This window comes from Mobula hypostoma, chromosome 5 (assembly GCF_963921235.1).
Source record: "Mobula hypostoma chromosome 5, sMobHyp1.1, whole genome shotgun sequence".
Classification (NCBI taxonomy): domain Eukaryota; kingdom Metazoa; phylum Chordata; class Chondrichthyes; order Myliobatiformes; family Myliobatidae; genus Mobula; species Mobula hypostoma.
The window spans coordinates 116,599,776-116,615,592 of record NC_086101.1 but is presented as its reverse complement, the minus strand read 5'-3'; the positions used below and the strand labels follow the sequence as shown (position 1 = coordinate 116,615,592).

At 43.2% G+C, this 15,817-nt stretch overlaps 1 protein-coding gene across 2 annotated transcripts in view; it reads left to right on the top strand.

Moving 5' to 3' along the window:
• LOC134346959 (misshapen-like kinase 1) overlaps positions 1-15,817 on the top strand; it is a 351,745-nt gene that overhangs the window by 289,007 nt on the left and 46,921 nt on the right. The window contains exons 19-21 of one of the 2 annotated variants that reach the window (XM_063048858.1): positions 1,183-1,280; positions 9,630-9,653; positions 11,316-11,491. In XM_063048858.1, the coding sequence (XP_062904928.1) occupies positions 1,183-1,280; positions 9,630-9,653; positions 11,316-11,491 (298 nt within the window). The remainder of the gene's footprint in view (positions 1-1,182; positions 1,281-9,629; positions 9,654-11,315; positions 11,492-15,817) is intronic. The other variant, XM_063048859.1, reaches the window with a different exon arrangement.

Sequence of the window (15,817 nt, the reverse complement as noted above, 5' to 3'; positions counted from 1 at the left end):
CATATGGTTTGGAAGCTTGTGTGTCTCAGTGATCTCAAAGAGTTATGTTATCTGGAGTCAGGGCTTTATGCTTTGTCTCTTCGTAGACAGGTCAAAGAGTAGAGGATAGACAAGAGTGATCCACTGGTCCTCCAGGTTTGGGGGGAGGAGGGGTGTTCAGCTAACATTTCTGACTGGTAAAACAAAATTGTCAAAGAGACAGCAATGAAGAGTCCTCCTACATCTGAGTGTGATAATATTCCTGAGTCTCCACCCGGGATGCATGACTGACTGTGTAGTGAAAATTGAGAGGAAGCTACTCTCATGATGAAGTCCTGAACACCACCAGAGATGGAGGACTGTTTATGGCTGTCCTAAACGCCAGCAGCATAACAGGCAACCTGCACTAAAAGAGATCTGACAAATTTGAAGACATTCTGTGTAAAAATTTGGTTTTCATTTTCTGATCATTTAATACAAAATCAAAGTTTCTACTTTGATTGTTCGTGCATTAATTTAAATTTTCAGGATTGCACAAAATTAGGGTGATGCAGTGAATGATATAGCAGGGTTAGAAGACTTTCCACCATGTTGGCATTTTTAACTATAGGGAACATCCTCTCCACATCCATTCTTTCTTGGCCTTTCAAGATTCAATAGGTTTCAATTCCCCTTATAAACTCCAGTAAGTATAGGCCCAGAGCCATCAAATGCAAATACCACTGGTTCATTTAAGGACCACGAGGGAGATAAATATGTTGGTATGCTGATGGGTTTTAATGAGGAGACTTCCATGCAGTTCAAATACTAGCCTGTAATAGTGTCAAATGATCTTTTTTCTATGCAGTATTCTTGATGACTACACTTGTAACAGTAGCTGGGTGTGAAGTACGAAGTACTGAAAGACATGATCTTTTCTTAACTTTGGTATCAAATATCAATGTTTTTCCATTGCATAACCTTTTTTATGGGCTAGAACTTTTATTTGGATCAAGCAGAGGCATTCAGCTGAAGGGACAATTAGTTACCAGGAGCGGGTGGTTGTGGGATGAGAGCAGAAGTTTTAAACTCAGTTGGATGAGGAGCCGGGGATTATTGTGTGAGGCATGGACTTGACTATGCTTTTCCTTAGTGGGGCTTTGTTGAAGTTTGCAGCTATTAATTTAGTACCTATTCCTGCTCTCAACCCTTCCCACAACACAGCTTCCTCTCAGCCTGAAGGATCACTGGTCCTTTCGCAGGATGTCATCCGGGTGAAACCAGAGGAGATACGAACTACCTCACGACCCAGCAGACCTGCAGTAAGTGTGAACGCGATTGTTGAAATAATACATCCAATGTAAACATGTAATGTTTTACAGTACAGTGGCCATGAAAGACTAAAATTTAAGATATCCTAAAGAAAAGCTAAAGATTTTGAAAATATATGTAGAAAGAAACAGGAATAATACTTCAGATTGAAGATTCTCCATCAGAACTGGGAAAGGAAAGATGTCTTTTGCAGAGGAAAAAGAGGGGGATAAAAGTAGTGAGTTCAATGTCAGATGGCAGAAGGGAAGAAGCTGTTCCTGAGTCATTGAATGTGTGACTCCAGGCTTCTGTACCCACTTCCTGATGCTAGCAATGAGAAGAGGCATTTCCTGGGTGATGGTGGTGCTTAACAATAGATTTGGCCTTTTTGAGGCTCCACTCCTTGAACATATCCCATGCTAGGTGAAGCTAGTGCCCATGATGGAGCTGAAAGTTTGCAGCTTTCTGCAGCCTATTTTGATATTGTGCAGTGGCACATGTTGAATATTTCAATGATGGGGTGAGACCAAATTGGTTAATGTAGCAGTTAGAAGCAGGTATTGGATCTGTAACAGCGGTGTGTTGCTAATAACAAGGCGGCGGGACATCCCACTAGGTTAGGCTGTACTGGTTGGGAAATAGAGCCAGGCCAAGTAATAATGAATAGATTAAGTTTAGAGGGCACACCTGACTAGTGCAACTTTTCCTCTGATATGATTCAGTCTAGAGTTGTATGCTTGAGTCCTCGGAAGGAACTTTGAATCTGCCAGCACCTGGCTCGAAGTGAGAAACCTACCCTTTAATCCACAGGTGGCAATTTACAAGATAGGGAACTGAGATGGGTTTTCGGATGAATGCAAGTTATAACCTAACCTATCTGATACAAATACACTCAGTGCCCACTTTATTAGGTACACCTGTATACCTTCTTAATGCAAATATCTAATCAATTGTGGCAGCAACTCAATGCTGACATTGACTGTGGAATGATTGTTGGTGCCAGACAAGGTGGTATGAGTTTTTCAGAAACTGCTGATCTTCTGTGATTTTCACACACAACAGCCTCTAGAGTTTACAGAGAATGGTGCAAAAAAAAAATCCAGTAAGTGGCAGTTCTGTGGGCGAAAACACCTTGTGAATGAGAGGGGTCAGAGGCAAATGGAAAGACTGGTTCAAAATTAAATAACCACGCATTACAATATTGGTATGCAAAAGAGATTCTCTGAACCCTGAAGTGGATGGGCTACAGCAGCAGAAGACCACACTGGGTCCACTCCTGTACCTAATAAAGTGACCACTGAATATAAATGATTATTTCACATTATTGCCAATTTTAGATTTCAAACTTTGCAACAGAGACTATTTCAATTTTTCATTTACTGTTCTTTTCCAATATTAGCATTTCTGGAATGCCTCTGTTGTGCAGAGGAGAGTCTGCTATTTGAATGAATGACAGGGGAGCACGCAAGTGGAATGCACCAGGCTCCTTATTCTGTACTAGTGGTTTTACTTGGACATTAAAGTGTGTCACAGCAGTGTAGTGGTTAGCTTAATGATATTACAGTGCCAGAGGTCAGGTTTCAATTCCTGCCACTGTCTGTAAGGAGTTTGTACATTCTCCCCATGACCATGTGGGTTTCCTCTGGGTGCCCTGGTTTCCTCCCACATTCCAAAGACGTACAGGTTAAAGTTAGTAAGTTGTGGGCTTGCTGTGTTGGCGCCAGAAGTATGCCGACACTTGCAGGTTGCCCCCAGTATTATATGTATTATGTTGTTAACACAAATGACGCATTTCAATGTACATGTGACAAAGCTAATCTTTATATGTTTTTATACCTTTAAAATCACTATAATATCATCATGGGGGTGATATGGCAATGTAGTGGTTAGCACAACTCTTTACAGTCCAGACGACCCTGGGTTCAATTCCCATGGCTGCCTGTAAGGAGTTTGTACGATCTCCCCGTGACCGCATGGGTTTCATCCGGGTGTTCCGGTTTTCTCCAACAGTCCAAGGACATGTTGGTTGGTAGGTTAATTGGTCATTGTAAATTGTCCCGTGTTTAGGCCAGGGTTAAAATTGGGGGTTGCTGGGCAGCATGGGTCAAAGGGCCAGAAGGGCCTATTCCATGCTGTATGTCAATAAAAAAATTTTTAAACATATGATTTCACACCTCTCTCATACGTGCTCTCCCGTTTGCACATTTCCTTCCTCCGACCCCCCCACCTGTGTAGCTCTCAAACCCGAAGCATCATCCACATTTTTCCCTCCACAGATGCTCCCTGACCCACTGAGTTTCCTGCATTTCTTATTTTCATAATCCATGTTGTTTAGACTTGCATGGCAGTGCCTCAATACCCAGCTTGAACCTACCTTCTCTCATTCAGTGTAATCCTTGCTGCAGAACTGCAGATTGTAAACGATTCGGAAGTGCCAACAACCCTCCATTATGGCAGCAGGCTTTCTTTCAGAGCAGCTTGTTACATATCTCCTTTCAGATGCCTTCACGCTGATAGATAAGTAAAGACTCTAATACATATAATGATCCAATTCAGTGTCTGCGAAGATAAGTAGATTTGTCAGCTGTGCAATCAACTGTAAGCCTTCCACTGATCTGGCTGACTTAAATGGAGATGTACTCTGACAGAGATCCTTTCCTGCCTCTCTGTGTTGAGTAGTTGCCAGAACAGACAAATAACTGTTTTTAGTTATTAGTTTAGTGTGTTTTTTAGATGTACACAAAGCTTTTTGTTTTTGGATTGAAGTGCATTGTGTTAACTCTTAGAGTGGTGAATATCTAGCTGGCTGTGGCGGTCAAGTCAAGGCAGAGGTTGATAGATACCTGATTAGTCAGGGCATGAAGGGATAAGGGGAGAAGGCTAGAGATTGGGGCTGAGAGGGGAAAATGGATCAGCCATAATGAAAAGGCAGAGCAGACTCGATGGCCAAATAGCCTGATTCTGCTCCTACATCTTGTCTCATTTGCATGCTAGAATGCTTTTAAATGATGGGTGCTATTTTAGTCCTTCCTGAATCAGGAAAGTTTTGAAGGGTTCAGCAGCTCAGAAAAATACCTAGATTAATTCTGGATATGGATCATGGAATGTCTTCCCTTTCTTTCCAGTCCTTACAAAAGGTCTCAGCCCAAAATGTTGACTGTGTATTCCCCTCCCCATCCCATAGATGCTGCCTGACCTGAGATCCTCCATTTTTTTTGTGTGCTTACTTACTGCCCGTTACACCGCTGGTGCTTAGGGAAGAATGAACATCCTCCGTCTCTGGTGATGTTCAGAGCTTCCTTCATCATGTCAGTAACTTCTTCTCAGTTCTCACTACTGTCAGTCATGCAAATCCCAAGTGGATGCTCAGGAATACAGTCATACTCTGATGTAGAAGGATTCTCCGTTGTTTTTTCCGTAACAATTTTGTTTTACCAGTCAGAGTTGTTAACCCTGAGCTGAATCCCGGAACCTGGGGACCACTGGACCACTCCCAGTCTGTCCTCTATCCTTTGACCTGTATGGCATGGGTGACCCTACCAAGATCCAAATCATAAAGCCCTGACTCCAGCCAACATAGTTCTCTGGGTCATTGAGGCACACAAGCCTCCAAACCATGACAAGGTTGTGGTCCTCTTGGCGGCTTTTTTGTGTGTTGTTCTGGATTTCCAGCATGCAGTCCTCATGGATTTTATAAGGCCAAGATGTGATCAGGTCAGGGTGTTGTGATCGTTAAAGAATTGTATAGAACCCAGCCGATTCAATGGTGAGAGGAAAAGGCCATAACTTGGAAAGTGGGGCCAACCTTATCAGATGTGTCAACAAAAACTGTGTGCCCTATGAAAGAGAGTGGGGTAGTGGAAATCTGGAATGAGCTGTTAATGCCCAAACAAAAATATCAAAAAGGGAGTCATTTGACTTTTGCCCAACAGGATTGCAGTGGAGCCATGGTGGCAAGATGAATTGAGACTTGGTTCAGCCAAGATCTGTTTAAATCTCTATCTGGTTCCTGGAGTGTAGGAGTACGAGTCCAGATTTTGACAGATGTACTGTGGAGAGCATTCTAACTGGCAGCTTCACTATCTGGTGTGGAGTAGTGGGGGAGCTACTGCAAAGGATCAAAATAAACTGCAGAGACTTGTAAACTTAGTCACTCCATCATGGGCACTCGTCTCCATAGTCTTGAGGACATCTTGAAGGAGCGATGCCTCAAAAAAGCAGTCTTTCATTAAAGAGCCCCATCACCAGGTCATGCCCTCTTCCCATTGTTACCATAAGGAAGGAGGTACAGGAACACATTGGCACACACTCAGCAATTCAGGAACAACTTCTTTCCCACTGCCATCTGATTTCTGAATTTTCATTGAACCCACGAACACTACCTCACTACTATTTTGTTATTTTTATTTTTGCACAACTTATTTAATTTAACTATTTAATATATTTATTGTAATTCATGTTATTTTGCTATTATTACATATTGCATTGTTCTGCTGCTGCAAAGGCAACAAATTTTGCGAGTTATGCTAGTGATAGTAAACCAGATTCTGATTCTCATTTGTATTTGATAGAAGTATACAAAAAAAATCAGGATGGCAGAATGGAGATGCATCTCTACCAAAGGAGGTGTAAGACACTGGTTCCCTCCACTAGCCTGCAAGTCACCCTTGCGCAAGGTGTAGCACCTGCTTAGCCCCCCCAATCCCCCAGCAAAATCAGGGTCACGTGAAGCCATGGGAGCAGGTGGTGGATGGTCGTATGAGCAGCTGATGCATATCACAAGTCCAGGTTTTGCGGCCACTGACATCAGGCAGACAATCTCTGAGGAGTATTGATGATGGCTGGGGTCACATGGCTGCGTTCCCGCACCAGCAGGCACAGGAAGAGCTTCTTCCCTGGGTCTGTGACACTGCTGAACCTCTCATTACAGCGCTAAGCAGTATTGCATCCGTATTGTACTGTCTCAGTACTTTTATATTTGTGTGCTATAGCACGTTTTTTATTCGCAGTTATTTTGTAAATAACACTATTCTTTGCATTTCTGGTCAGATGCTAAATGCATTTCATTGGCTTTGTATCTGTACTGGGCAAAATGACAATAAAGTTTAATCTAATCTAATTTGTAATGACATTGTCCAGAAGAAGGCAATGGCAAACCACTTCTGTAGAAAAGTTTGCCAAGAGCAATCACGGTCATGGATGAGACCATGAATCATATGACATGGCACATAATGATGATACAAAATTGAGGGTTATAGACAGGGTAAATGTATGCAGGCTTTTTACACTGAGCTTGGATGAGACTAGAACTAGAAAGTCATAGGTTAAAGGTGAAATATTTAAGGGGAACGAGGGGGAACTTATGGGGGTGGTGTGAGTGTGGAGCAAGCTGTCTGTGGAAGTGGTGGGTGCAGGTTCAAATGCAACATTCAAGAGAAGTTTGGATAAGTACATGTTATGGGAGAGGTATGGAGGGCTGTGGTCCAAGTGTGGGTTGATGACACTGGACAGAATAACAATCAGCAGAACTGGATTTACCAATGGCTCCATAGTCAAACAAATAATATTCTTAAGTTCTTATCTGCTCCATTTTCTTTGCACCTTAAAATAGCCCGCAAGTATTAACTGGTCAAGTAATGATATCTTAATGCAGCAATAATCAAAGTACTGGAAGAACACAGCAGGTTGAGCAGCATCAGTGGAAGGAAAGGAATTGCCAGCGTTTCTGGGCAAAGCAGTTTCTCCCTTACCACAGATGCTGCCTGACCTCCAGTACTGAGTTCCTCCAGCAGTTTGTGTCAGTTTCCTCCAGCTCTGAGCATCAGCAGTCCCTGGTTTCTCTTGGTGCAGGAGGTTTCCTGTCAGCAGGTACAAATGTGCAAAATGAATACATTCCCACTACGCTGAATTAGAGTCAGCCCTCTGAGGCAGTGTGCTACCTGGGTAACTATACCCCACCAGTTCAAAGTTCAAAGTCTGTATATAGTATACAACCTTGAGATTCATTGCCTTGTCGGCAGCCACAAAAGAAACACCATAGAACCCGTTTTTAAAAAAACCCACACAACGAAACCATCAGGCATGCAGGAAAAGAAAGGATCAAATCACGCAAACAGCAAAATGCGAACAAATAGCACGCAAAATATTAAGTGTCAAACAGTAGAGTCCCGCAGAAGTGAGTCCACAGTCATGAGCCACCGAGGCAAGTAAAACCAGTCCAAAAGCCAATAGCCACTCCTGGACTGGGCGCCTTATCTAAGAAAAGATGTGCTGGCGTTGGAGAGGTTCCAGAGGAGGTTCTTGGAAATTATCCAGCAATTGAAATAGTTAACATACGAGGAGCATTTGATGACTCTAGGCCTCTACTCGATGACATTTTAAAGAATGAAGGGGGGAGTTTCATTGAAACCACCTGAATTTTGAAAGGTCTAAAGTGGACACGGAGAGGATTGTTCCTGTAGAGGGGGAGAATAGAAGAACATCTCTTTTGAATAGAGATGAGGAGGAGTTTCTTCAGCCCATAGTATGGTGAATCTGTGAAATTTGTTGCCACAGATGGCCATGGAGGCCAAGTCATTGGGTATATTTAAGCAGAGGTTGATAGATTCTTGATTAGTCAGGGCATCAAAGATTATGGGGAGAAAGCAGGAGAATGTGATTGAGAGGGAAAATAAATCAAGCATGATTGAATGGCAGAGCAAACTGGATAGGCTAAATGCTCTGATTGTACTCCTATGTCTTATGTCAGCCTGGCCCAATGGTGCCACCTGCAGTGAAAGACCTGCCACTACAAGCTGCAATCCTTCCAATTCCTCATACAACCTGTGTTGTCACCTGCACGCGCATGTGTCTTTTTTCTACTGCTGTGCTTTGCTACTTCAGACCTTGTGCAGGCTTCCAGCTATCTACAGAGGTATATATCATGACCCTTTTCCAAAATCTGCATTGAATGTAAGAGCAGTGTGCTTTGTATTTTTTTTTAGCCTTCTCAAAGGCCTTATTCATTCAATCTAAAACAGTGACTAACTCAAGTCATATGAGCAGGCAATGATCTGCCAGCTGGCTTCCCAAGATAAAAAAAATGCAAAATATTTTTATTTTAACAGCAAGCCCTGTTGAATTTTAAAAAGTTTTAGTCTGATAAATAACTTGAGGATTGGTTCGACCAGATGTTGACTAACCTCTTCCCCCCCCACCCCCAGCCATCTCTTTTTTCTGTGAGGTTGATGTGTCTGATTTATTTTCCAGTCAACCTTGGCTGCACATTGAGGTGGTGGTACTTCTTGTACAAACAATGGGCGGGCGAGGACTGTTTTGATTTTTTTTTGTTGAAATTTATAAAATATGACTTCCAGTAATGAGAATAGGGACCAAAGGAAATTAACATTCCTGGTGGTGTTCAGGCCAAAACTGTCAGAGAGGAAGGTCTCCCTGGAAGGCTTAGTTAGGGCCTGGCCACTGGTGTGAAGCAGATATTTGTCTGACTTCTCTTGTTCAATGGAGTAACTCGTAAGGCATTTGCCAGCGTAAGGCATTTCCTCTGTTGAATGCCCCTTTGACCTCTGTGATCCTTAGGCTTGATTCCCACAGATGTTCTTGGATTTCAAAATATTTCCTTGGATCAGGGGTTCCCAGCCCTGGGGTTAATAGTAGGGGTCCATGACATAAAAAAAGGTTGGGGACCCCTGCCTCAGATCATTCCAGCACCGAAATTGTGCTTTTCATTTATTTATTTATTGACTGGCTTACAGTGCAGAATAGGCACTTCTGGCCCTTTGAGTCTCACTGTCCAGCAATCCCCGGGTTTAACCCTAGCCTAATCATGGGGCAATTTACAATGACCAATTAACCCATCATCAGGCACATCTTTGGACTGTGGGAAGAAACCAGGGCAGCGGGAGGAAACCCACGTGGTCACTAGGAGAGCATACTAACTCCTTACAGACAGCGGCGGGAGTACGGTCACAAGTACTGTTAAACAATGTGTTAACCACTGTGCTACCATACCATAACTTTTGTATTTGCCTGCCAGGCCTCCATCACACCTGTGGTGAAACATAGGCTCAGATGTGACCACTCTGCTTCTAAAAAATCATTTCACGTTAACTAAATTACTAAGTAAGAAAAGATTGCAAGGTGGCATGTAGCACATCACTTTTCTCTGTTGAATTCCAGATTGATTGACGGCATTGTGTTTCTTAACTATATTTTTTTTGTCCAAAATTATCCTGTACCTTTAGTGTTTCTTTTACAGGAATGTCATGAATTGTTTCAGCATCAATGTTGTGTATTAATTACCTTTAATGTTTACTCTTATTTAATTATCTGCCTTCTTCCCTTTTTGCCTTCCGAACCATCAGAGCTATAAACGAGCAATAGGTGAGGTTAGTGCCATTCTCTACTAAAGCATGAATTTGCCATGTGTACTGAACCCAGATGACATCTTGCTTGGTATCTGGTTAATATCTCTTGGACAGGCTCTGTCAATAATGTCTGTCTTGCACACTTACAGTTACCGGCACTATAGTATTGATTGAACTGAAAGAGCTAAGGGTGACTGGAAGACTTAATGCTCGACCAATGTAGAGGACCAATCAACAAAGAGCTTACATAGAACATAGAACAGTACAGCACAGGAACAGGCCATTTGGCCCACAATGTTGTGCTGAACCAACTGAAAGCAAATCAAAAACACCCAAACACTAATCCTTCCTACCTACACAATGTTCATATCCCTCCATCTTCCTTAAATCCAAGTGCCTATCCAAATGTCTCTTAAAAGCTCTAATGTATTTGCCTCTAGCACCATACAAGCCAGCGCATTCCAGACATCCACCACTTTCTGAGTTTAAAAAAAACTTGCCACTCACATCACCCTTTGAACCTACCCCCTCTCACCTTCAATACATGCCCTCTGGTATTAGAGATTTTATTGGCATGAAATTAGGGATCAGACGGCACAATGTTCTGACTTAGGCTGGATGTTTTTAGATCTGTTCATCAAGGGGCCAGCTTTAGGGTGGTGAAAAGCAACAGGAATGACTTTAATTTTGAAAGTCCAGGTTTGTTGGGAGGGGAAGGAGTAAAAATTGTACTGAACAGTAGAAAACCAGTTGCCACCTCATGACCAACTCTACAGAAACAAAAACTGTCGGGGGTGCACCGCAGGTCAGTCAGCGTCAGTGTAGGCAAATCAACAGTCAACGTTTCAGGTTGAAATGCTGCATCAAAACCCTGCAATAGTCCCGATATAGGGTCTAAACCCAAAACGTCGACCATCCCTCTGCCTCCACAGACGCTGCCTGACCTGCTGAGTTCCTGCAGCAGGTTTGTTTCATCTGCAGTCTCTTATATCTCTATGTTGGCTCTTTGAAAAAGCTTTCTGCTTACTCCCATTATTGTGGGTTCTGCAGTATTCTTTCCCCTTTACAATGAGGGAGAAGGAATCTGATTTGAAAGATGAGAAAAGGATTCAAAAGTTAAAGAAATGGAATAGAAAAAGTAACTTGAGACAATTAAATCCAGACTAATAACAGAACAAATGGTAAAATTCCAGATTGAAAACAGTACAACTGCTAGTCCTCTTTGTATTGAAACTTCAGCTCTGAGCAAATCCTGCCAGGTTCCTGGATTTAAGAATAGATTTGATTTTGGGAAAGGGGCAGGTCAAGTAAGAAAGAATTTGTTAACTTTTAATCACAGCACAATGCAGTAGTGGCTGCTAAATCCTGTGAATCCACCAGGAGATCGTTGTAATGCCATAGTGACAGTGACATGGGATGTTTGTTACAAGAGATCATTGTACATTGTAATGCTGTAGTGACTGTGGTGAGGGACATTTGTTAATTGTTCAACAGTTTGTCATAATTTTTTTTTGTTGAAAGTACTTCTTGAGCGATTATCAAAAGTCTGCATTTTGTTTTTTATCATATTGAGGGTTAAACATCTTCATATCAAAAGGAGTGATTTGTTCATTTGTCTTTGTTAGTTCCTTGTGTTTTATTGTTTCAACTCCCCATTGGTAAGAGTTTTCTTCATTTCTCAAGGACATGCTGAATCTGGGGAAGGACATCCGATCAGACGAGCTGCCCAAACTGCCGGTTAAAGTGATGGACTACTCTTCCTCAAGCGAAGAGTCTGGCAGCACTGATGATGAGGACGAGGAAGGGGAAAGTGAGCGCCAAGATGAAAATCTATCCAGCTCTGATGGATCCCGATCTGGGTGCGTACTTCATGTTGTTTGGTCGACCCCGCTGATGATGAGCTGTGTTAGCAAAGGCTGGAAGCTAAGTGACCACCTCTACAATGTGGCTGTTTGAGTATTTCCATTTAATTTAATGGTGTTAAGGTGCACTCCTTGCTGCAGTCTACCAAGAAGTCACTGGTTCAAATGTACATACAGTAGCATAAATCTTTCACTTACTTAAAGCAGAACTTCCTGGTGGCCAAACATTTTAATTCCAATTCCCTTTCCAATATGTTGGTCCACAGGTTCCTCTTGTACCAAAATGAGGCCAGCCTCAGGCTGAAGGAGCAACACCTTGTATTCCATCTGGGTAGCCTCCAACCTGGTTGCATGAATATTGACTTCTCCCTCCAGTTTCAAAAAACCCCTTCCCTCTTCTTCTCTTCTCAACTCTGGCCTTTTAGATTAGATTAGATAGATTAGATTCAACTTTATTGTCATTGTGCCGAATACAGATACAAAGCCAATGAACTCCTCTTACCTGCCTATCACTTTCCCCCGAGTTCCCTTTTCCTTCCCTTTCTCCTATGGTCCAATCTCCTTTCCCGTCAGATTCCTTTTTTCCCATCCTTTGACCTTTCCTACCCACCTGCTTCACCTACTACCTTTCAGCTATGCTGCTGCTTCCACCCCCACCTCAACATTTTATTCTGGAGTCTTTCCCCTTCTCAGTCCTGAAGAAGGGTCTCGGCCCGAAACAACGACTGTTTATTAATTTCCATAGATGCTGCTTGACTTGCTGAGTTCCTCCAGCATTTTGTATGTGTTGTCTTGTACATGCTGCCTTGGAGTATGTTTCTACACCAGGAGTATCCAACCTTTTTTTATGCCATGGAGCCTTACCATTAACCAAGAGATCTGTGGACCCCTAGTTGGAAACAAGGTGCTGTTCTTCATGAATGTAGTTCTTTGCTCATACCTGCTGTCAAATTTATTGCCAGAACAGAAACCTCAAAAGAAGTAAAGGATACAACTACAAATCACTGTATGACTAGAAGATTGAGGGGAGATTTGACAAAATTAGAGGGGTATAGATGGGGTAAATGTAAGCAAGCTTTTTTCACTGAGGTTGGATAGGCCTACAGCTCCAGAGGTCACAGGTTAAAGATGACAGGTGTAAAATTTAAGGGGAATATGAGGGGAAACTTCACTCAGAGGGTGGTGAGAGCGTGGAACGAGCTGCCAGCGTAAGTGGTGCATGCAAGCTCGATTTCAACATTTAAGAGAAGTTTGGATAGGTACACGGATGGTAGGGGTATGGAGGGCTAGGGTCCTGATGCAGGTCTATGGGAGTAGGCAGTTTAAATGATTTCAGCATGGACTAGATGGGCCAAGGGCCTGTTTCTATGCTGTACTTTTCTATGACTGTGACTGAAATAAATGTAAATGCTTAGCAAGCTTGCACTGTTTAAGGTTTTATCTGGGCCTAAGTGTTCTTTAGGGTAAGAAAGTCAGCCTGCTTGGTTTTGGCAAGGTTGGGAAGGGGTCCAACATGCTGAAAAGATTGATGGATTAAAAGAGTTGAAGTGAAGAAGATCATAGATGGCAAATCTAGGGAGCAATTAGAATTAGGAAAAAAATGGGAGAGTAGTCATCCTTAGCTCTTGTATCACAGAATCTCCCAGATACATTCCAGGGGTTCCCTGACATGGACTGATACCATTAAGCAAGGGGTCTGTGGCCCCAGGTTGGGACCCCCTGACATAAAGGGAGGGAAAAGCTGAATGAGCTCAGTATTACTGGGGTGAAAGAGAGACTGATCCCCAGAGCCTGTCAGTGTACATCCCAGAGCACTTCCTGGAAATCGTGGATATAAACCTGTTTAGAATCTGGAGCAGTTCCAATGTATTGCCGGGGGCGGGGGGGGGAGTAGGTAGAACCCCACTGTATTTTTATTTTAAGAGCAAAACAGGGAAACAATAATACAGATCAGTAGGGGGCACGTGCTGTAAGTTGTAATAAACACTACGATCATTAAGTTCAAGGTAAATTTATTATCAGAGTACGTAATTGTCACCACATACAACCCCGAGATTAATTTTTCTGCAGGCATACTCAGCAAGTGTATAGAATAGTAACTATGACGGGGTCAATGAAAGATCAACCAGAGTGCAGAAGACGACAAATTGTGAAAATGCAAATACAAATATAAATATATAGCCATAAATGAGATAAAGAGTTGTTAAAGTGAGTTCATTGATTGTTGGAACATCTCAATAGATGAGTGTGGTAATACTCTTTTGTTCAAGCCTGATGGTTGAGGGGTAGTAACTTCCTGAACCTGGTGATATGAGCCTGAGGCTCTTATACCTTCTACCTGATGGCAGCAGCGAGAAAAGAGCATGTCCTGTGCAGTGAGAATCTTCGATTATGCATGCTGCTTTCCTGTGACAACATTTCATGTAGATGTTCTCAATGGTTGGGAGGGCTTTACCCGTGATGTACTGGGCCAAATCTACTTCCTTTTGTAGGATTTTCCATTCAAAGGTATTGATGTTCCCATACCAGGCTGTGGTGCAGCCAGTCAGTGCACTTGCTACTACACTTCTATAGAAGTTTATCAAAGTTTTTGATACCGAGCCAAATCTCCACAGAATCCAAAGGAGAAGCGCTGTTGTGCTTTCTTTGCAATTACATTTATATGATGTCAGGTCCTCTGAGATAGTGACACAAAGGCATTTAAAGTTACTGACTCTCTCCACCTCTGATTCTCTGATGAGGACTGGTTTATGGATCTCTGGTTCCTGTCTCCTGAAGTCTACAATCAGTTCCTTGGTCTTGCCAACATTGATTGAAAGGTTGTTATTATGACACCACTCAGCGAAATTTTCGATCTCCCTCCTATATGCTGATTCATCACCTCCTTTGATACTGCCCACAACAGTGGTGCCATCAGCAAACTTGCATGTGGTGTTAACAGTTGAATATGGAACTGAGAGTTCGTTGAGAAGACTGGATTTAGGAGTTGCTTGAGTATAATAAAGGCAAATATTTGGAGCTGGTAGAACAGTGCTAAAAATGGATGGTGGACATGATGCAAACCTATAGTGGGGTGTAGAGGTTTTGTTGTCTGCTCGTTCTGCAAAACCTACTCTCGCCTCGGTATTATGAGGGCTGCAAAGAAAAGAGCCATCAGGAGTGTCACAGGCTGCTGAGCGAGCCTCTAAATGGCTATAGATTAAGATGTGTGACCTGTGGACCAATGCTGCTGGGACATAAGCCAGGGCCTGATCAATCCTGGCTGGGTCACCTGATCAAGTACCTGATGTTAAAGAACTCGAAACACCCAATGACACCAAGTTATATCACTGATGATGTGTCCCAGTGCAGCCCAGGATATATCTCAGCATCTAGGGGAAAATGCATGATGATACATTTTAGGAAGTCATATGAGGTAGCACATATAAATAGAAGGGGAGTAAGGAACAGAGATTTAGAGGGGTGGTCCCAGCTCCATTGTTCTCTGAAAGTGGCAACACAGATGCATAGGTCAGTGAAGATGGCATATGCCATACCTGATCCTTTACTCCAAGGGTGATTATGTTGCAACTGGTTAGGCGTACATGGAGTACCCCGGGCAATTGTGGTGGCCATGCTTTAGGGGGGATGTGATTATGCTAGAGTGAGTGCAGAGGAGAGTGCCCAGGATATTCACCTACCACCCCACCAGCCTCCACGTCCAGCACATAATTCTCCGAAACTTCCACCACCTCCAACTGGATCCCACCACCAAGCACGTCTTTCTCTCACCCCCCACTTAATGCTTTCCGCAGGGATCGCTCCCTAGGCGACTCCCTTGTCCATTCATACCTCCCCGCTGTTCTCCTGGCACCTATCCTTGCAAGCAGAACAAGTGCTTCACCTGATGACCCTACACCACCTCCCTCACTACCATTCAGGACTCCAAACAGTCCTTCCAGGTGAGGCGACGCTTCACCTGTGAGACTGTTGGTATCATATACTGTGTTTGGTGCTCCCAGTGTGGCATCTTGTAGATTGGGAGACCGCTTTGCCAAACATCTACGCTCCATCCACCTGAACAAGCAGGATCTCCCAGAGGCCACCCATTTTAATTCCACTTCCCATTCCCATTCTGATATGTCCATCCATGGCCTCCTCTACTGTCAGGATGAGGCCACACTTCGATTGGATTAACAACAGCTTATATTCCATTCGGGTAGCCTCCAACCTGATGGCGTGAACATCGATTTCTCAAACTTCCTGTAATGCCTCCACCCACCCCCCCCCTCACCATTTCCCATCCCCTTGTCCCTTTCTCATGTTATCTCCTCGGCCACCCAT